The 22,293-nt window shown below is 45.7% G+C and overlaps 1 protein-coding gene across 10 annotated transcripts in view; it reads right to left on the bottom strand.

Annotated features, from left to right (window-relative positions):
- The window catches only part of tenm4 (teneurin transmembrane protein 4), a 218,687-nt gene that overhangs the window by 119,909 nt on the left and 76,485 nt on the right, over positions 1-22,293 (bottom strand). For 7 of the 10 annotated variants that reach the window (XM_076975784.1, XM_076975783.1, XM_076975786.1 and 4 more), the window contains 3 exons: positions 16,845-16,943; positions 15,727-15,962; positions 1,313-1,471 (listed from right to left, as the gene is read on the bottom strand). In XM_076975784.1, coding sequence (XP_076831899.1) covers positions 1,313-1,471; positions 15,727-15,962; positions 16,845-16,943 — 494 coding nt within the window. The remainder of the gene's footprint in view (positions 1-1,312; positions 1,472-15,726; positions 15,963-16,844; positions 16,944-22,293) is intronic. The other 3 variants (XM_076975789.1, XM_076975791.1, XM_076975792.1) reach the window with 1 other exon arrangement.

The raw sequence follows: 22,293 nt of genomic DNA, 5'->3' as shown, positions 1-22,293 counted from the left end.
CAACACATCCCAACAACAGCATTCAATAAACAGTTAGATTGTATGTGAAGCTCACGGTGGCAGTGAGGTTAATCAGAACATCGCATGTTCTAGAGGACTGGCTCAACTGGTGATGTTTGTTGCTGTCAGATTTGAACGGGAGACCCGATTTGGACTACGCTTACGGCAGACACGGCAAACTTATGACAGCCAACCTTAGGACAGACAGGTCCCTCACAGTCAGACTGAGACAGGTCCCTCACAGACAGGTCCCTCACAGACAGACAGGTCCCTCACAGACAGACAGGTCCCTCACGGACAGACAGGTCCCTCACAGACAGTCAGACTGAGACAGGTCCCTCACAGACAGACTGACAGACAGACAGGTCCTCCCTGTTGTTTAACAAATGAAATGGGAGTGCTGTGTGAGTAGTAGCTCTGATATGTCACCTTCATTTGAAGGCCTGAGGCAAATCAAAGAACTTGAATGCGCGTGGTTTCATTTCAAGCGCGGAGGGCAAACTTTCCCTACTGTGCCACTCACTGGCACTGCCACAGGGTTTAGTGTACGCTTTCTTCCTCTGCCAACAAAGCCCAGCTCTAGTTTGGGAGATGAGAGGAAGGCGATGCTTTCTTTGGATGGGACACAGTTCTAATCCTCCTTGGGCCCCCGGACACCACTCCCTATGGCAGAACCATTGCCTAGTCCAGGGATAAATAACACCCTGCCACTTCTCACACATCTTTCATTGGATTACAATGCAGATCTGGCAGTGAGCAACCAAGGCCCGGCACAGCATGTAGCAGGAGGGCAATAATCCTGCATCTGCCTAAGACTTCCAAATATCAGAACGAAGACGTTAGAACTCGGGCCAGTGATGAGCTGTCAGTGGAAATCTGGAAAGAAATGAGTTGGATTTTTTTTTAAAGCACTGCTGAATTCAGGCCCAAGGAAAGCCATTAGTTCATAACCCGTATGACAGTTCAGCTGTGAAGAAAGTTCTGTGAGGAGAAGTTTGCTAGTTGAAGTATTTCTTTGGTTTTTGTGGTTTGTGGTATGTTTTAGTTTTTGGAAGGCTTTGAGATTTTTTTATCAGGAACAAAGATTCCATTACTGTCCTGAATTAATGAATCTTTGACCTGGACGCAAAAATTTACGAACACAAGATTAAATCAATATCGCAGTATCTCCATGGTAACTGACTAAAGGACTGACCAGAAACTATTACCAGGTTATCAGGAGCTGATTTCAAAGTTACTTTTTTCTGAAAAGATTCTGTATTTTATTTTTTGAAAGCAAACGTTCCCATTGTCTCAGAGTATTTGCACATACCATCATCTTTGGCGGTGCGGTCGGGGAGCTGCAGTCCTGTGTTGCTGAGGGGGGGCAGGTCGGTGGGGAGTTCTGCCCCGCTGCTGCGATCTTCTGCCTGCGTGAACAGTTGCCTCTGCAGGGGCTGCAGGTGCCAGTTCAAGCCAAACAGGTGTAGGACTGCAAGGGAAAGAGAGATGTCTGGGTCAGCTTCACCACTGAACATTCAGAGGGAAGTTCAGCCATGCTGATTTAATGCACTGCTGCTTAACCAGGAGAGACAGTGAAGCTTTCAGTGAGTCTGTCATTTACACAGCAATTCCATTGAATACTCTCTTGAATTGTGTTTTTGCTGTTTCTTCAAATGTGTTTTTGCTTGTCTCTACACACCGGCTGCAGTCTGATCTTACCAGATCTTAATAGGTTAGATTAGATTCAGCTTTTTTAGATTCAGCTTTTTTGTCACAGAGTACCAGAGTACAAGTACACGTACAGAGTACAGGTACAGAGTACCAGAGTACAAGTACACGTACAGAGTACAGATACAGAGTACCAGAGTACACGTACAGAGTACACAGTACAGGTACAGGTACAGAGTACCAGAGTACAGGTACAGAGTACCAGAGTACAAGTACAGAGTACAGAGTACAGGTACAGAGTACCAGAGTACAAGTACAAGTACAGAGTACAGAGTACCAGAGTACAGGTACAGAGTACCAGAGTACAAGTACAGAGAACAGGTACAGTCACTGAAATGCAGTATTATATACTAATGCAATATTAATTAAAGACTCCTGCAGTGACCACTAGTTAATATAAAATGACACCACCATCACCTTTGTCAGAAACACTTAACTTGCATTTATTTTTAATGGAACTTTTCAACAAATGCAACAAATGGCTCCATAGGCTCCATAGGTCTCGTTTTACATAAAGTGTGGAAGTAGAAAGTCTGACATGTCAGTGTGATTCTGGGATATCCAACCAACAATGGCTCTGTGGGCAGAAGATAAGTGCTGATGAACATAAGTGCTGATGAAGATACAGGTGCTCCATATAAATTAAAGTTTCTACATTAATAGGTGGTGAGTACAATATAAGATAATTAAAATATTTTAATGATTAACATCCATTGCTAAGAGGTAACATTTGAGTTAGAACAGTTGTATTAAAGTGTTTTGTTGGATCTCCCATATGAATACAGCACCCGAGTTCCGCTCATCCCAGTACCCACACCTATAAGTCCTGTCCCCACAGCAAGAAACACATGGAAATGATCTAGAATAGACGCCCAGATGAATGAGTGAACCCTAGCAGAAGTTGTCCTGATGTTTCACATGGTAGACAAAAGCAGTGACGACAAACAGCAGTGTTCAGACTGAGGGGGAGGAGCTCATATGATGGATCACCACAGAAAAAACACACATGACTAGTGTTACTAGTCCAACCAGGTGATTTATTCTAGTGTTACTAGTCCAACCAGGTGATTTATTCTAGTGTTACTTAATTCAAATGCATAGCTGTACTCATTCTGAAATACCCAAATCAATCTTGATTTGTGTGACCGGCCACCTACAGGAATATGTTCTGTTCACCAAAGACAAAACCAGCATAGACAGAGGTATGCAGCCCCAGCTAAGGACAACACACACTCTTCACACAGGACCTACCTGCTTAAATGACCCATCAAAACACTTCATTTAAATTATTCCATATTACCAATCCAAACATTTGACACACACCTTTCATGAAGCACTACATGGATGGGGTTAGTAACACAGTGAGGTGTGGGATTATTACCCACGTTCCTCTGTGCTTAGTGATGTACAAACCCACTGGGATGTCCCAGAGTCAGTAGATATATGTTGCCAACTATGAAATAACACCAGTTTGTTTTAATCCTGTGTGAATTGCTGTCAACAAATATTTGCAAAGTAAAGGAAATTTCTGAATTTTCTCAAGCATGGAGATGCTCAAGGAAACATGTACTGCATTCTCTGTCCATCGTAGCTATAGGCTTGTAGTAAGCTCACGGTTGTCAGGCCCGTGATACCGACCTGTCCGGTTATATCTGTGCCTGCCACACCGGACGAACGGAACTCCGGTACCCAGAATACCGCGGGGGCTCATGTGACCCCCAGCGTTCAGACCAACAATTGCACTGATGGGAAGCACCTGTCCCCCTCCCTATAAATAGTGGGAACAAGTAGGAACTCATTGCTCCGTATTTGTTTTCATGCATGCGTCGCTGTATTCCGGGTGCTTATCGCTGTGGTTTTTTGGATCCGTAATTGTCAGTCCTCAGTTTGGTGATCGGTTCTTTTCCAGGATTTATTCTTCGTTCTGTACGGTTTCCCGACCCTGTCGTGGGTAAGCTTCTGTTAAAATAAATCCTGTTATCATTCTGCAAGTGTCTGCTCATCTGTCTGGTCGTGACAGAAATACGGAGCCTTTCACTATGCAGACAGCAGAGTCAGAGCCTGTAACTACTGCCCTGGCTAGCCAGGGACAGTTGCTGGGCCACCATCAACAACTTATACAAGAAGTGTCACAGTCCGTTTCCGAACTTATACATCAACAAAGCACCCAGCAGGAACAACTGGCTCAACTAAGTGAAAATCTTGCCCACCTGTCTGTTCGCGGTCTGGCACCGCCTGCGGAGACGGGCATGGACTATTACCCAGTGAGTAAGCCCGAGATATTTGAGGGAGATCCAGATAAATGTAAGGGTTTTTTGCTCCAGTGCTCCGTTTATTTCGAGAGCACTCAACCTAGTTCAGATCGGTCTAAGATCGCCTTCGTGGTGTCCCGCTTGTCCGGCAAGGCGTTGGATTGGGCTACAGCGGTTTGGGAGGATTTGCATACAAAGTCATACGCTGAATTCTTGTCAACCTTTCGCCGGGTTTTTGAGTTTACTAACTGTGGAATGTCGGAGGGTGAGCTGTTACTAAGGCTCAAGCAAGGTTCCCGTACCGCAGCTGCCTACGCTCTCGAATTTCGTACCATCGCAGCTGGGAGCGGATGGAATGAGCCGGCCCTTAAAAACGTCTACCGTAATGGTCTGAATCCTGAGATTCTTACTGAACTTGCTTGTCGAGATGATGAATCCACCTTAGATCAACTTATTGCTATGACAATCCGCTTAGACCAGCTGCTCTGCCGGCGGTCAAGGGTGACTCGCCGAACTCTAACCCATGAGCGCCGTGGGTCTGTACCACTGTCCTCAGCTCATCCGGAATATGCTGCCACTCCTCCTCCCCGAGTCAGCCCATCAGTTGAACCTATGCAGTGCGATTCCGGCCGCTTGCCGCCTGAAGAACGTCTGCGTCGTCTACACGAGGGGCTATGCTTATACTGTGGAGGAGCGGGTCATGTTAGGCGTGACTGTGGAAGGCGTCCCATGCGTAATCCAGCACCTACCTCTGGACAGCGCGTGGAGCCCGCTCCACGCGCTAGTGTGGTGAGTATTCACACAAATGGATTGGTTTCCAAGTCGTTCTGTATTCCTGTGGTGGTTTACGGCCATTCTGCCTCGCTTGTCGTTTCAGCCCTGATTGATTCTGGGTCTGAGGGGAACTTCATCAGCCAACGGATCACGGACCACCTTGGCATTGAAGTGGAGTCCCTGCCCAAATCGTTTCAAGTCCGCGCATTGGATGGGTTGCCGGTTGGAAATGAACCCATATCTTACGTTACCGTACCAGTTGGACTGCAGACAAGTTTTCTGCATTTTGAGCACCTACCCATGTTGGTGCTCCCGGCTTCGGATTTTTCTATTATTTTGGGCTTGCCGTGGCTAGAGAAACATAACCCAGTTATTTCTTGGACTGAGCGTGACATTTTGTCTTGGTCTCCCTTTTGTCGGTCACAATGTTTAAAGAACGCATCGGTAAGTGTTCACGCTACGTCAGTTGAAAGTCCTCAATCCCCTGAACATACCGTTATTCCAGCAGAATACGCGGATCTCGGTGAAGTATTCAGTAAGATCCACGCCACTAAGTTGCCTCCACACCGACCTTATGATTGCGCGATCGAGCTTATAGATGGCGTTCCGCTACCCAAATCCCGTGTTTATCCTCTGACGCAGGAGGAGGAGAAGGCTATGGGGAATTACATTGAGGAGGCCCTTGCGCAGGGCTTTATTCGCCCGTCCCAATCCCCGGTCGCTTCCGGATTTTTTTTTATAAAGAAAAAGGACGGTGGGTTGCGACCATGTATCGATTATCGGGTACTAAATAATGCCACCAAGAAGTTCGCGTATCCGCTACCGCTCATTCCCGTAGCATTAGAGCAACTTAGGGGAGCACGGTATTTTACCAAACTCGACCTCAGGAGTGCATATAATTTGATACGTATCAGACCAGGGGACGAGTGGAAAACTGCTTTTATTACCACAAGAGGACACTATGAATACCGAGTGATGAGTTATGGTTTGTCGAACGCACCGTCTGTTTTCCAGTCTTTTGTTAACGACGTATTTCGTGATATGCTCGGGAAGTTTGTGATCGTCTTTATAGATGACATTTTGATTTATTCTCCAGATTTGCCAACGCACATTTCCCAAGTACGGCAGGTGCTCCGTAGACTTCTTGACAACGATCTGTACGTCAAAGCTGAAAAATGTGAATTTCATTTAAGCACAGTATCTTTTCTGGGGTACATTATCAGTTCGTCTGGGGTGGTTATGAACGATCACAAGGTTCAAGCAGTTGCAGATTGGCCTGCTCCTAAGTCTGTGAAGGATCTGCAACGATTTCTTGGTTTTGCAAATTTTTACAGACGGTTTATTAGAAACTATAGTGCCATAGCCTCTCCGCTCACCGCCCTATTACGAGGGGGTCCGAGAAGGCTTAGTTGGTCTGGGCATGCGCAGTCAGCTTTTGACGCTTTAAAGGAGGCCTTTACTACTGCCCCGATATTGAAGCACCCTGACCCGGCCTCTCCGTTTGTGGTGGAGGTGGATGCCTCAGAGTCTGGGGTCGGAGCAGTCCTTTCCCAGCGAAGTGGGAACTCTCCTAAATTACACCCTGTAGCTTTCTATTCGCATAAGCTGTCGCCTGCTGAGCGCAATTATGGTATCGGGGATAGGGAACTTCTGGCAGTTAAGCTGGCGCTGGAAGAGTGGAGGCATTGGCTCGAGGGAGCTCTCCACCCTTTTACTGTACTTACAGATCACCGGAACCTAGAATATCTTCGTACGGCCAAGCGCCTGAATGCCCGGCAGGCGAGGTGGTCTTTGTTTTTTTCCAGATTCCAGTTTACTATGACTTTTCGTCCGGGAAGCCGTAACATCAAAGCTGATGCTTTGTCGCGCATGTATCAGGGAGAGGTGTATGAAGGTCAGGAGCAAGAACCCAAGACTATTCTACCGTCGTCTGTATTTGTATCTGCCATTCATTGGGAATTGGATGAACAGCTTGCAGAGGCTAATAGAGGCCGAATTAGGCCTGCAGGTTGTCCGGAAGGGAGGACTTACGTACCAGCTGAATTCAGAGATAGATTAATTACTTGGGCTCACTCTTCGCTTTCTGCAGGGCATCCAGGTGAGACACGTACAGCGCAGCTTATTACAGCTCGGTATTGGTGGGAGACTGTAAGGAGGGATGTACATAGGTTCGTGGCTTCGTGCTCAGTGTGTGCCCAATGTAAAACCCCGAAGACATTACCAGCAGGGAAACTTATGCCCCTGCCCATACCAGAGCGTCCATGGTCACATATAGCTATTGATTTTGTTACAGACTTGCCGACCTCGGAGGGCAACACCACTATCCTCACTATCATTGACAGGTTTTCACGAGGTGTTAAATATATTCCTTTCCCGTCTCTTCCCTCAGCCTTCGACACAGCCAAGGCGTTATATAGTCACATATTCCGTCATTTTGGCATTCCGGAGGATGTCCTTTCTGATAGGGGTCCCCAGTTCACTTCTCATGTCTGGAAAGCGTTCTGTGAACATATCGGCATGAATATTAGTCTTACGTCTGGGTATCATCCCCAAAGCAATGGCCAGTGTGAGCGAGCCAATCAGGAATTGGGCAAATTCCTTCGTTTGTTTTGTCATAACAACCCTCATGACTGGTCTCAGTTTCTCGTTTGGGCAGAAATAGCACAAAATTCACTGATTAATTCCACCTCAAAGATCAGTCCCTTTCAGTGTATGCTCGGTTACCAACCGCCCTTGGCTCCCTGGACAGCCGTGACGTCCAGGGTCCCTGTGGTGGAAGATTGGATGACGCGTAGTAGAGCGGTTTGGGAGGAGACGCATCGTCATATCTCGGAAGCCTTGTCTCGTTATAAGGAACAGGCGGACAGGCATAGGGCCGATGCACCCTCATTTCGTCCAGGAGATCGGGTTTGGCTCTCTACTAGGGACCTCAGGTTTGAGGAGGGTTGCAGGAAGCTCCAACCCAAATTTATCGGTCCGTTTCCCATAACCGACAAAATTAATGAGGTTACATTTCGTTTAGCGCTGCCCGTGAATTTTCACATTTCTAATTCTTTCCATGCGTCTCTCCTTAAGCCTGTGATTCCTGGCCCATTGGATGAGGGGCTGCCCAGTGACGTTCCGCCCACTGCCGTGGAGATGGAGGGGTCTCCCGTATACGCTGTGCGGGAGGTGTTGGACTCACGGAGACGGGGGGGAATCCTCCAGTATCTCATTGACTGGGAAGGCTATGGTCCTGAGGAGCGGAGTTGGGTTCCCGCTAAAGATGTCCTGGACCCCGGTATGATTGCAGATTTTCATGGTCGTCACCCTTCTAAGCCTGCTCCGAGGCCCAGGGGGCGTCCGAGGCAGTTCCTGTCTGGCTCCGGTCCTGACAGACGAGCATCTCCATCTCCCAGTCCATGTGGTTCCCGGTCCTCCACTGGTAGGGCGGGCCCCAGTTCCAGTGCGGTGGGTGGCCGTCGCCGTGGTCGTCCTCGCTCTGGTCCTCCCCCGGTTCTTTTGGAGGGGGATACTGTCAGGCCCGTGATACCGACCTGTCCGGTTATATCTGTGCCTGCCACACCGGACGAACGGAACTCCGGTACCCAGAATACCGCGGGGGCTCATGTGACCCCCAGCGTTCAGACCAACAATTGCACTGATGGGAAGCACCTGTCCCCCTCCCTATAAATAGTGGGAACAAGTAGGAACTCATTGCTCCGTATTTGTTTTCATGCATGCGTCGCTGTATTCCGGGTGCTTATCGCTGTGGTTTTTTGGATCCGTAATTGTCAGTCCTCAGTTTGGTGATCGGTTCTTTTCCAGGATTTATTCTTCGTTCTGTACGGTTTCCCGACCCTGTCGTGGGTAAGCTTCTGTTAAAATAAATCCTGTTATCATTCTGCAAGTGTCTGCTCATCTGTCTGGTCGTGACAACGGTCAAACCCAACTTATTTAATTGCAGTTTTCTTAAATATCACTGTTGTGCATAGATGTGTGTAGGATTACACACAAAGAAAGTAAGACATTCTGACTACTACCTCTGAGCGTCCTGGATCATAACAGCTGTAGATAAATAATGGTTAATTAATATTTCACACGGTCTAATGTTTTAAAATGGTGACCAGCTGATGCTGTGTGTTAGACATCACTTTGTGATTTATACCTAAACTAAACATTAGTGAAAGGCTTTAGTAAAAACATCCTGAGATATTCTCAGAAGTATTAGCACATTTGTGTTTTACTGCATAGTACTGACATCTTAAGTATTGCTCTAAAATGTAAAAACTATAACGTAGTGTGAAATTAAATGGGACCTTTACACTCATATTACTTCTAGCTGTACAGAGAGTCTAGCTGCAGAGCCCACAGCGTTTGAGAGAACTTTAACTTTCCATTAACGGGCAGAAGGTGGGGAGGAGCCAGCTGGTTCACGGCGTCATTAATACTGAATCCAAACGACGGCCGCTTCAGTGAGCTGAGACCGATCACTGGCAGTGCTGTTTACACACCAGAGGCCTTCCCACAGTTCCCTTCCTCTCCCAAACAACAACAAAGTAAGAGCGTGACTCGCCTGGTCAGGGCCCTGCAACTACAGCCAAGCTGCCTCTGCAGATGCAGTAAAGGCACTGATCCCAGACACCGGGCTGATATCAGCCTCAAACTGGCCGTATGAAATGGTATAAGGCAGCACAGGCAGGGCAGCATGCGTGATGATGGAGAGACACGCAGGGTTTCACTCCCCTCCGTTGGCATGTCCATTAATAACAATCATATTACACGCGCCCGCCTTACGTCACTCCGCCCGTGTGCTGCTAGGAGATGCGGCTCCGTCGGTGACGGGTGTTTGGACGGAGGCTGCGGTGGAGGATGGAGTCTGCGTCCTGAATTAATGAGCACATTTAGCTGAATGTGCGCCAACAGATCCCCGCCTTCCTTCTTATGGAAGTAAACATGGCACCGAAAAAAAAGTAAACACTGACTTATGAGTAAATGTAAAGGATCAGGCATGTGTGTGCGGCAGGAAGTGGCTATTGCAGAGGCGTGTGCGAACACTTCCAGACACATGGGAGGATTTGTCTGGCTCAGCCACTGCGTGACTTTCATTCTCTCTCCGTTTCTCTCCTCTCTCTATTTCCTCATCCGCTCTCTGTTTCCCCCTTCCTCTATATTTCCTTATCATCTGTTTCTCTTCTCTTTCTACTCCCCTATCCCTCTCTGTGTTTCTCTCACCTCTCAACCCCCTCCCCCCTTCCCTCTCTCTCTCTCTCTCTCTCTCTCTCTCTCTCTCTCTCTCTCTCTCTCTCTCTCTCCCTTTCTCCCATTGATTTGTGATTCTCTGTCAATAGACAAACAGTGCAGAGTCAGCGTATGAGCGCAGGGCAGGACAATCACATCAAAGACTCTGCAAGACTGTGTGTCATTCCAAATGTCCAAGTAATCACTTCTCTGTAGCAGCCGCCTGCCCATCTCTCCCTACTCACTGGTCGTGGAAAATGACTTACCAGTCTGCCGACACCTTCTCACCACAGACCAGCTGCATCATCACTTCCTGCAGGCCACACTGCTATCTGCACTGCCCAGCATGTTTGAAGAGAGTGCAGAAAAGTGGCTTAAATTTTTTCCCTTCTGGGCACCCATCCCCATACCATCACCCACTCATCACCCAAACATCACCACTCGTCACCCAAACATCACCACTCGTCACCCAAACATCACCACTCGTCACCCAAACATCACCACTCGTCACCCAAACATCACCACTCATCACCCAAACATCACCACTCGTCACCCAAACATCACCACTCATCACCCAAACATCACCACTCGTCACCCAAACATCACCACTCGTCACCCAAACATCACCACTCGTCACCCAAACATCACCACTCATCACCCAAACATCACCACTCGTCACCCAAACATCACCACTCATCACCCAAACATCACCCCCTCCCCCCATTTAAGACCCTCTTACATACATTCCCTCACACCACCTAGCACCACCTTACAGACCTCACACAACTCATCTCTCCATACACCCTCACACACCCCCCACTCCCCTTCACTCACCCCACACACACACTCCTAGCCCTCATAGACCCCATACACCCCCTCACACCACCATACCTCATTATATCCCCTCACACCTGCCCCCTTCAATGTCTGTACATTTAAAAAAGTACAAATATATGACGGCATGTGGCTTTATGAAGCAGGTTTGAGGAATATTTCACTTGAGTGAAACCGTGAGGAATCTGTTAAGTGTGAATCATTTCTCCACACTGTCTTCATGTGTGTGTGTGTGGGTGTGTGTGTGTGTGTGTGTGTGTGTGTGTGTGAGAGAGAGAGATAGAACAGTGATGTGCAATCTCACTCTATTCTTAGATTAAATGTTTATGTTTCTCCAGACTGTGGCTGTATAATGTGATCGTGTTGATCAAACTCATTTTCCAGAGACAATTTAGGCCCAGTCCAGAGGTGAAAATGCTTTTCAATCAATAAACAACAGAGCCACATAAAAAAGCCACATAATCAAAATGAATTAGAACAATATTCTTAACTGCCCATTCTGAGGTCATCTGATGACCTTCTGATTCTGAGATCACAATGACCTTCTGATTCTCAGCTGATAATGACCTTCTGATACTGAGGACACAATAACCTTCAAAACAATCAATAGGTATGTGAATGTTATTTTCCAATATCACTAACTATAATAGTGCACTTAGCTATATTCACATTTAATCAGGACATCTGCTACCAGCTAGCTAGCTAAATACTCCTTCTATGCAAGATTTGTGCAACTGGTTTCGGATACACGACTTTTGTTTGACAACACTGACAGTTCATTAGTAAATGTTTACTTTGAAATTATGTGTGTGTGTGTGTGTGTGTGTGTGTGTGTGTGTGTGTGTGTGTGTGTGTGTGAAACAGGGCCGGAGTGGGCCCCTTTTTCAGCCCGGGAGTTTCATGCCCAAATCCGGCCCAAAATTATTTTCCCCTCCCAATCGGCCCAAACTAGAGATTGACATGAGCCGGCCCATCGGGAATCCTCCCGAATCTCCCGATTAGCCACTCCGGCTCTGGTGTGAAAGTAAGTTAGTATAGTATATAGAAATGAATGTGTTTTGGTCATACTGAATACTGCTCTTTGTATCTTTTCTGAGTTTGTTTGGTTATTGCTGCTATAATGTTTATTTTTTCATTTGCCCACATGCATCTTGATATTTTGATACTCCATGGAATTGATACAAGTACATTTAAAGGCAGATTTAAGTAAATACTAAGAAAAAACTGAGAAAATGTCCCACACAAACATACAAACACAAACATACAAATACACACACACACACAAACATACAAACACACACACACTAATATACACACACAAACATACAAACACACACACACACACACACACACACACACACACACACACACACACACACATACAAGCTCGTGAGTCAAAACATCTGTCAGGAGGTTTAATTGGGTTCATTAGACAACACAGCTAGTTTCCAATTACAGGCCTCCATAATTAATTGCACTTCAAATTAACTATATTTTCTCATCAGCTTTTAATTAAACATGGCCCCTTGCTCTTGATTGGAATTTCCCGATTCACAGGGTGAGCTAAGGTGTCCTCAGGGTGAGCTACATGTTTACTTGAGGGTACACAGAGAGATGGTCTTGATTTTTGGGGTTGAGTAATTACATGCAGTAATTACACCCCCCGTCAGCCTGGCGGGCTTCTCTGAACTCCTGTAGTGGTCAAAACGGAAGTGGAACACAGACACTCAACTTCATAAACAGCTTCAACCAACTGGTGCTGCTCATTCCACCGAGGACCTTGTCACTGCTCTAGGGGTTGACAGCTAACAGCTTATTAAAAAAACTAAAAACGTTTAGATCATTTGTGGAGCCAAAACGAAATGAAAAATAACACTTTAGCATCATTTAGCCAGAGGGGGTTGGAGGACATTCATTTTTTCTCCCACTGTGATGCATATTCACTGTCTGTGCTGAAGTAGCAGAAGCCATTTCTCTCTGATGACGGGAAACGTCTGGAAGATACATGATGTGAAGATATGCAAGATATACATATACAAGATATACATATATACATGTACATGTATTGCCATATTCTTGCTGATGTGAGGATATATTGCCATGTTCTCACTGATGTGAAGATACATACACACACTGCCTTGCGAAAGTATTCGGCCCCCTTCAACTTTTCAACCTTTTGCCACATTTCAGGCTTCATATAATATAAGTGGAATGAAATTTATAACAAATTTAAAAAAATTTTATTTTTAACAAATAAAAAACTGAAAAGTGGGGTGTGCTAAATTATTCTGTCCCTTTACTTTCAGTGCAGCAAACTCACTCCAGAAGTTTAGTGAGGATCTCTGAATTATCCAATGTTGTCCTAAATGACTGACGATGATAAATAGACTCCACCTGTGTGTAATCAAGTCTCAGTGTGAATGCACCTGCTCTGTGATAGTCTCAGGGTTCTGTTTAAAGTGCAGAGAGCATCATGAAGACCAAGGAACACACCAGGCAGGTCCGAGATACTGGTGTGGAGAAGTTTAAAGCCGAATACAAAAGGATTTCCCAAGCTTTAAACATCTCAAGGAGCACTGTGCAAGCGATCATATTGAAATGGAAGGAGTATCAGACCACTGCAAATCTACCAAGACCCGGCCATCCGTCTAACCTTTCATCAAGGAGAAGACTGATCAGAGATGCTGCCAAGAGGCCCATGTTCACTCTGGATGAACTGCAGTGATCTACATCTGAGGTGGGAGAGTCTGTCCATAGGACAACTATCATTCGTAAACTGCACAGATCTGGCCTTTATGGACGAGTGGCAAGAAGAAAGCCATTTCTATAAGATAGCCATAAAAAGTCTCCTTTAAAATTTGCCACAAGCCACCTGGAAGACACACATATGGAAGAAGGTGCTCTGGTCAGATGAAACCAAAATCGAACTTTTTGGCCACAATGCAAAATGATATGATTAGCGTAAAAGCAACACAGCTCATCACCCTGAACACACCATCCCCACTGTTAAACATAGTGGTGCCAGCATCATGGGTTGGGCCTGCTTTTCTACAGCAGGGAAGATGGTTCAAACTGATGGAAAGATGGATGGAGCCAAATACAGGACCATTCTGGAAGAACATCTGTTGGAGTCTCCAAAAAATCTGAGACTGGGACAGAGATTTATCTTCCAAAAAGACAATGATACAAAGCATAAAGCAAAATCTACAATGTAATGGTTCACAAATAAACGTATCCAGATGTTAGAACGTCCAAGTCAAAGTCCAGATCTGAATCCAATCAAGAATCTGTGAAAAAAGCTGAAAACTACTGTTCACAAACGCTCTCCATCCAGCCTCACTGAGCTCGAACTGTTTTGCAAGGAAGAATTGGCAAGAATTTCAGTCTTTCGATGTGCAAAACTGATAGACATACCCCAAGCGACTTGCAGCTGTAATCACAACAAAAGGTGGTGCTACAAAGTATTAACAGAATATTTTTGCACGCCCCACTTTTCAGTTTATTATTTGTTAAAAAAAGTTTAAAATATCCAATAAATTTCGTTCCACTTCATGATTGTGTCCCACTTGTTGATTCTTCACAAAAAAATTGTATATCTTTGTTTGAAGCTTGAAATGTGGCAAAAGGTTGAAATTTCACAAAAGTTTACATGAAGAAGAAACTAAACTATATTCACCACAAGGAATACGATGAAATACATTCAGCATCACGTTCTCTGAAATACCTCTAAATAAGTATTGATGTGGGAGCTGCATGAAGTGAAACAGTGAAACAGTGAATCAGTGAAACAGTGAATCAGTGAATCAGTGAAGAGGTGATGCAGGTTCCTGGACAGCAGTTCTTTAACTAGATGACTGTGCTGAGGTGTAGACTGTATGTGTTCAGGTACAGACTGTGTGAGTGTGTTCAGGTACATACTGTGTGAGCGTGTTCAGGTACAGACTGTGTGAGTGTGTTCAGGTACATAATGTGTGAGTGTGTTCAGGTACAGACTGTGTGAGTGTGTTCAGGTACAGAGTGTGTGTTCAAGTACAGACTGAGTGTGTTCAGGTACAATGTGTGTTGAGGTACATATTGTGTGAGCGCGTTTAGGTACATACTGTGTGAGCATGTTCAGGTACATACTGTGTGAGCGTGTTCATGTACAGACTGTGTGAGTGTGTTCAGGTACATACTGTGTGAGCGTGTTCAGGTACAGACTGTGAGTGTGTTCAGGTACATACTGTGTGAGCGTGTTCAGGTACTGACTGTGTGAGCGTGTTCAGGTACTGACTGTGTGAGCGTGTTCAGGTGCAGACTGTGTGAGCGTGTTCTGGTACATACTGTGTGAGCGTGTTCAGGTGCAGACTGTGTGAGCGTGTTTAGGTACTGACTGTGAGAGCGTGTTCAGGTGCAGACTGTATGAGTGTGTTCAGGTACTGACTGTGTGAGCATGTTCAGGTGCAGACTGTATGAGCGTGTTCAGGTACTGACTGTGTGAGTGTGTTCAGGTACTGACTGTGTGAGCGTGTTCAGGTGAAGACTGTATGAGCGTGTTCAGGTACTGACTGTGAGCGTGTTCAGGTGCAGACTGTATGAGCGTGTTCAGGTACTGACTGTGTGAGTGTGTTCAGGTACTGACTGTGTGAGCGTGTTCAGGTGCAGACTGTGTGAGTGTGTTCAGGTACTGACTGTGTGAGCGTGTTCAGGTACAGAGTGTGTGTGTTCAGGTGCAGACTGTGTGAGTGTGTTCAGGTGCAGACTGTATGAGCGTGTTCAGGTACAGAGTGTGTGTGTTCAGGTACTGACTGTGTGAGTGTGTTCAGGTACTGACTGTGAGCGTGTTCAGGTGCAGACTGTGTGAGCGTGTTCAGGTGCAGACTGTGTGAGCGTGTTCAGGTACTGACTGTGTGAGCGTGTTCAGGTACAGAGTGTGTGTGTTCAGGTACAGACTCACCAATGAAGTAGGCGAGTAGCAGCAGGAGGCTGACAGAGAGGACGATAGCGCTGAGAGCCGCACAGCGCCAGCTACAGAGTCTGGAGCTCTTCTTCAGGCTGAAGGCTGGGCGGGAGAAGGCGGTGCGAGGAAGGGGGCGTGGTGGCGGAGAGTACACCGTGCTGGAGGTCAAAGGGTAACCGGGCGACGGGGCGCAGTACAGCGGCGAGGATCCTCCAGGCTTGAAAAGGAAGTGTCTGCAAAAGTGCAATGAAACGGCACTGAAGAAGCTCTTCAAGGATGATGGAGACGCACCATCAAACCCCCCGGTGGGAGGTCACTTCACCTTGCATTAAACAGTGACACAACGACTTTAACCTCCTGCATGTGGTCAGTAAAGTACAGACTGACCGCATTAAACTGTGCTGTGTAGAAGACGATGATTTCAACCCCTTGCATGTGGTCAGTCAGTAAGGACTGTTACCATAGTCACCGCCACTGTTTGGTGAGTGAGTATCTCTGTCTCCAGGGTTTGATCGACAAAGATGTGAATCAATACAGAATTTAATGTACAACATGTGTGACCACAGTGGATCCTTATTAAAGTGGACCTGGGTGGCGTCTCCCGATTCACATCAAGAGAGTGTGTGTCAGGTTAGGGTTAGGGGTTAGGGTTAGGGGTTAGGGGTTAGGACAAATGTGGGAAGTGTACACTGCATGTGCTTGAAGCACAAGACATTTCCTTGTTTACAGGGCATGTAATCTAGAGCAGGCACACTCACACTGCTTTACTGACCACAGATGGATTATTTTCAAATGTGTATGCAATCTGATGTCACCATATACAGTGACCACTAAGCCCTAAAATGAAATCAAATGAAATGTTCCTGGCCGTGAATGATTATGGTTAGTTCTCTTCTGAAACGTTTGATGGATTCAGGATGATCCAAACTTGTTCATATTGTTAAGTTTGGCCTAAACATGCAAAAACATTTACAATTTGCACCACATGTGGATGGGTTAAGCGCTTAAACGTAACTTAAACGTAACTTAAACGTAACTTAGTGGGAAGACCAGCGGGGCACTCTCCGGCATGGCAAAGCAGATCGTTAGTCATGGCAACTGAACATGCAACATACCCGTCTGCGTAAGCATCGTCACGGCGACCTGTGGCCAGTATCTCCATCTCTATAATGTTGTCTTGTAAAGTCCCTAGGAATGTCTGCTGTGCTATGCTTCTACACACAGGTGGAGAGATGAAGAGATGGAGAGATGGAGTGAGAGTGAGACACATGCGGGAGGAGAACCTGCTCACTCAGCCTCGTTACAGATGGAGAAACCGACAACATGGAGCAAATGACAGAGACCAACAGAGAAGCAGAATCAAGCCCCCTATGGAACTAAACTACCACGGAGGGATTTTGGCATCTCTGTGAAGACAGCCCCCCCTCTCCTCCCCCTCACTTTGCCCAACCATGGTTTCCCGCATGTACCTTGTGTTGTATGGCCCTTGACCCTTGACCCTTGCCCCTGCTCCTCTCTGATAAACATGAGAGAATTCAGACTCCTTTGTAGTTGTGGAGAAAACAAGGTGTCATATTACCGTCTGTCCCTTACGCAGCTCTGCTAGTGTGAGCGCTTTCCATGGTTAACACACATTTTCTTTGAAATAATAAGCAAGCATATAAATAAACAACACATTGTGCTAACAGAATTCCCAATAGGAAAAACTATGTCCTATTTTCAGTTTGTGTTTCTGAAAGAATAAATCGTTGAGTAAGTTGAGGGTTATTAACATTCAGGAGCCAAACGCTCTCCACACACTCAGGAGGCCCCTGGATCTGAGCTCACTCCCTGAGTTGGGCCCCGAGACTGCAGCTCCGTGAGGTAAAACTGAGGAAATGCAACGCAGAAATGAGTGGTCAGCAGGATTCCCACCTCCAGCTCAAGGAGAGAAGAGCGTAATTTCTCCTTCCACTCCATCCTGGGCCCGTGGCTCAAAGCTTCACTCAAGCTCCAGCTCGTGTGTTTGGGTTGTTAGAGACAAACCGCTTTTAATGAAGAGGAAATGGTGTCTTGGCCACCACTTGGTGAACGAGAGAAAGGAGCAGAAAGGGATTAGGCCAATCTGTCCTGGCCAGTCCACGCAAGTCCACGCCAGGAGACAGGACCATTATAAAGACCATTAAGCTCCAACACCCGGCCACATTTCCCAACCCTTGTGGACCTTCCTAATGGTTCCAGTTACTGTCGAAGGACCTCAGATAATTGATAGTTCTTGTATGGACAAGGAGGAGGGAGCGGCTGAGACTTGATTTATTTGCTTTCTGATGATTCCTTTCTTCCTGCATGCTGGCTGGCAGGACCATCTGTTCCCGCTCCTCTGGGAATACCTGCTACAGATGAAACTTTGGGAAAAACCATGGTGCTTAATCAGTCATTATGTCGCTAAATGTCCCTCCGCAAACTGAGATTAACATTCATTTTCCTGCTGAGTGGACCGCCACACAGCAACCATCATGCTTGCAAGGACCAGGCTGGAAAACTGTACAAAGCACCTCAACACCAGCAACAACACTGATGTACCTCCACCAACACTGCTGCACCTCCACCAACACTGATGTACCTCCACCAACACTGCTGCACCTCCACCAACACTGCTGCACCTCCACCAACACTGATGTACCTCCACCAACACTGATGTACCTCCACCAACACTGCTGCACCTCCACCAACACTGCTGCACCTCCAGCAACACTGATGTACCTCCACCAACACTGCTGCACCTCCAGCAACACTGATGTACCTCCACCAACACTGCTACACCTCCACCAACACTGCTGCACCTCCAGCAACACTGATGTACCTCCACCAACACTGATGTACCCCTACCAACACTGCTGCACCTCCACCAACACTGATGTACCTCCACCAACACTGATGTACCTCCACCAACACTGCTGCACCTCCACCAACACTGATGTACCTCCACCAACACTGATGTACCTCCACTGATGAACATAAATGCTTCTCCACCAACACACATACTGAAGCAGGTACCATATCACTCAATGACCTAAAGGGGTCCCCAGCTACAGAAGACTGTATTGGGACATGCTTCTTTCCTAAATCTATGAAAATGAGAAGGCGTAAATGTAATTTGAGTCCATAGCAACAAATAATAACAGCAAATGGAAACTAACAATTATGATATCTAACAAAAACATAATTTAACTGCACAAAACAGCACAGTTCTCTTTCTTTCTTTGTTACACAGGCTGCACTGGTTCTGGGAGCTTCCCTGGAGTCAAAGGGTAATCTGAACCTCAGTGTAGTTCTCTTCATACCCGGAAGTCTGATTTGCCTTACACCAGACCTGAGCAGCATCCAGACCCCACTGATATCAGCACATGCAGCTTGACTGATCTTCTCCCAGAGAAGCCCCCTCCAAACAGGCTGGGGCAGGAACGGAGCTGCTGGAGTGGGCAGTAGGGGCAATAGTCTGAGTGCAGAACATGTGCTTACGGGTGAATGTGTTTATTCCTGCACTTTCTGGAAGGAAAAAAGAGCAAACCATTTATTTTCTCTTGTTTTGATTCATGGTTTGAATGCACATTCCTGTGAGCAGGAATCTGCTGAAAGTCCCTCTGCAGAAGCAATAGCAAATGGCTATGCAGTAGAGCAAGGCCTGCATTTTTCTATTAGAAAATGTATGAAGTAATGATATTAGATTTACTAGATGTCTCTCAGGCTTTCCAACATTCACAACAAACAGGCTGTGCAATAGAGGCTCTGTAATAGTGGCTCTGTAATAGAGGCTGTGCAATAGAGGCTGTGTAATAGAGGCTGTGTAATAGAGGCTGTGTAATAGTGGCTCTGTAATAGTGGCTGTGTAATATTGGCTCTGTAATAGAGGCTGTGTAATAGTAACTGTGTAATAGAGGCGGTGTAATAGTCGCTGTGTAATAGAGGCTGTGTAAAAAAGGCTCTGTAATAGAGGCTGTGTGACAGTGGCTGTGTAATAGAGTCTGTGCAATATTGGCTGTGTAATAGCTGCTGTGCAATAGTTGCTGTGTAATAGCGGCTGTGAAATAAAGGCTCTGTAATAGAGGCTGTATGACAGTGGCTGTGTAATAGTAGCTGTGTGAGAGTGCCTGTGTAGTAGTGGCTGTGTAATAGTGGCCATGTAATAGTGCCTGTGTAATAGTGGCTGTTTAATAGTGGCTGTGTAATAAAGGCTGTGTAATAAAGGCTGTGATAGTGGCTGTGTAATAGTAACTTTGTTATAGAGGCTGTGTAATAGTGGCTGCGTAATAGTGGCTGAGTAATAGTGACTGTGTAAAAGTAACTGTGTAATAGAGGCTGTGCAATATTGGCTATGTAACAGTAGCTGTGTAATAGTTGCTGGGTAATAGTGGCTGTGTAAAAGTAACTGTGTAATAGAGGCTGTGCAATATTGGCTGTGTAATAGTAGCTGTGCAATAGAGGCTGTGTAATAGTGGCTCTGTAATAGAGGCTTTGTAATAGAGGCTGTGTGATAGTGACTGTGTAATAGTTGCTGTGTAATAGTGGCTGTGTAATAGAGGCTGTGCAATAGTTGCTGTGTAATAGTTGCTGTGTAATAGAGGCTCTGTAATAGAGGCTGTGTGATAGTGGCTGTGTAATAGTAGCTGTGTAATAGTGGCTGTGTAATAGAGGCTGTGTGATAGAGGCTGTGTAATAGAGGCTTTGTGATAGTGGCTGTGTAATAGTAGCTGTGTAATAGAGGCTTTGTGATAGTGGTTGTGTAATAGTAGCTGTGTAATAATGGCTGTGTAATAGTAGCTGTGTAATAGTGGCTGTGTAATAGAGGCTGTGTAATAGTGGCTGTGTAATAGAGGCTGTGTAATAGTAGCTGTGTAATAGAGGCTTTGTGATAGTGGTTGTGTAATAGTAGCTGTGTAATAATGGCTGTGTAATAGAGGACCTGTAATAGAGGCTGTGTGATAGTGACTGTGTAATAATGGCTGTGTAATAGTGGCTGTGTAATAGAGGCTCTGTAATAGAGGCTGTGTGATAGCGGCTGTGTAATAGTAGCTGTGTAATAGTGGCTGTGTAATAGAGGCTGTGTAATAGAGGCTTTGTGATAGTGGTTGTGTAATAGTAGCTGTGTAATAGTAGCTGTGTAATAGTAGCTGTGTAATAGTGGCTGTGTAATAGTGGCTGTGTAATAGTACCTGTGTAACAGTGGCTGTGTAATAGAGGCTGTGTGATAGTGGCTGTGTAATAGTAGCTGTGTAATAGAGGCTTTGTGATAGTGGTTGTGTAATAGTAGCTGTGTAATAATGGCTGTGTAATAGAAGACCTGTAATAGAGGCTGTGTGATAGTGACTGTGTAATAATGGCTGTGTAATAGTGGCTGTGTAATAGAAGCTCTGTAATAGAGGCTGTGTGATAGTGGCTGTGTAATAGTAGCTGTGTAATAGTGGCTGTGTAATAATAGAGGCTGTGTGATAGAGGCTGTGCAATAATAGCTGTGTAATAGTGGCTGTGTAAAAGAGGCTGTGTAATAGTAGCTGTGTAATAGTGGCTGTGTAATAGTAGCTGTGTAATACAGACTGTGTGATAGAGGCTGTGTAATAGTAGCTGTGTAATAGTGCCTGTGTAGTAGTGGCTGTGTAATTGTGGCCATGTAATAGTGCCTGTGCAATAGAGGCCATGCAAAAGTGGCTGTGTAATAGTGGCTGTTTTATAGTGGCTGTGTAATAAAGGCTATGTAATAAAGGCTGTGATAGTGGCTGTGTAATAGTAGCCGTGTAATAAAGGCTGTGATAGTGGCTGTGTAATAGTAGCTGTGTAATAGTACCTGTGTAGTAGTGGCTGTGTAATAGTGGCCATTTAATAGTGCCTGTGTAATAGTGGCAGTGTAATAGTGACTGTGTAATAGTGGCTGTGTAATAGTTGCTGTGTAATAGAGGCTGTGTAATAGTTGCTGTGTAATAGTGGCTATGTAATGGTGGCTCTGTAATAGAGGCTGTGTGATACCGGCTGTGTAATAGTAGCTGTGTAATAGTGGCTGTGTAATAGAGGCTGTGTGATAGAGGCTGTGTAATAGTAGCTGTTTAATAGTGGCTGTGTAATAGAGGTTGTGTGATAGTGGCTGTGTAATAGTTTGCTGTGTAATAGAGGCTGTGTGATAGTGGTTGTGTAATAGTAGCTGTGTAATAGTGGCTGTGCAATAGAGGCTGTGTGATAGAGGCTGTGTAATAGTAGCTGTGTAATAGTGCCTGTGTAGTAGTGGCTGTGTAATAGTGGCCATGTAATAGTGCCTGTGTAATAGTGGCTGTGCAATAGAGGCTGTGCAAAAGTGGCTGTATAATAGAGGCTGTGTAATAAAGGCTGTGATAGTGTCTGTGTAATAGTTGCTGTGTAATAGTGGCTGCGTAATAGTGGCTGTGTAAAAGTAAGTGTGTAATAGAGGCTGTGCAATATTGACTGTGTAACAGTAGCTGTGTAATAGTGGCTCTGTAATAGAGGCCCTGTAATAGAGTCTGTGTGATAGTGACTGTGTAATAGTGACTGTGTAATAGTGGCTGTGTAATAGTTGTT

Source organism: Brachyhypopomus gauderio, chromosome 16 (genome assembly GCF_052324685.1).
Source record: "Brachyhypopomus gauderio isolate BG-103 chromosome 16, BGAUD_0.2, whole genome shotgun sequence".
Lineage (NCBI taxonomy): Eukaryota > Metazoa > Chordata > Actinopteri > Gymnotiformes > Hypopomidae > Brachyhypopomus > Brachyhypopomus gauderio.
The sequence above is the reverse complement of the archived record's forward strand: the minus strand, read 5'-3'. Positions and strand labels throughout refer to the sequence as shown.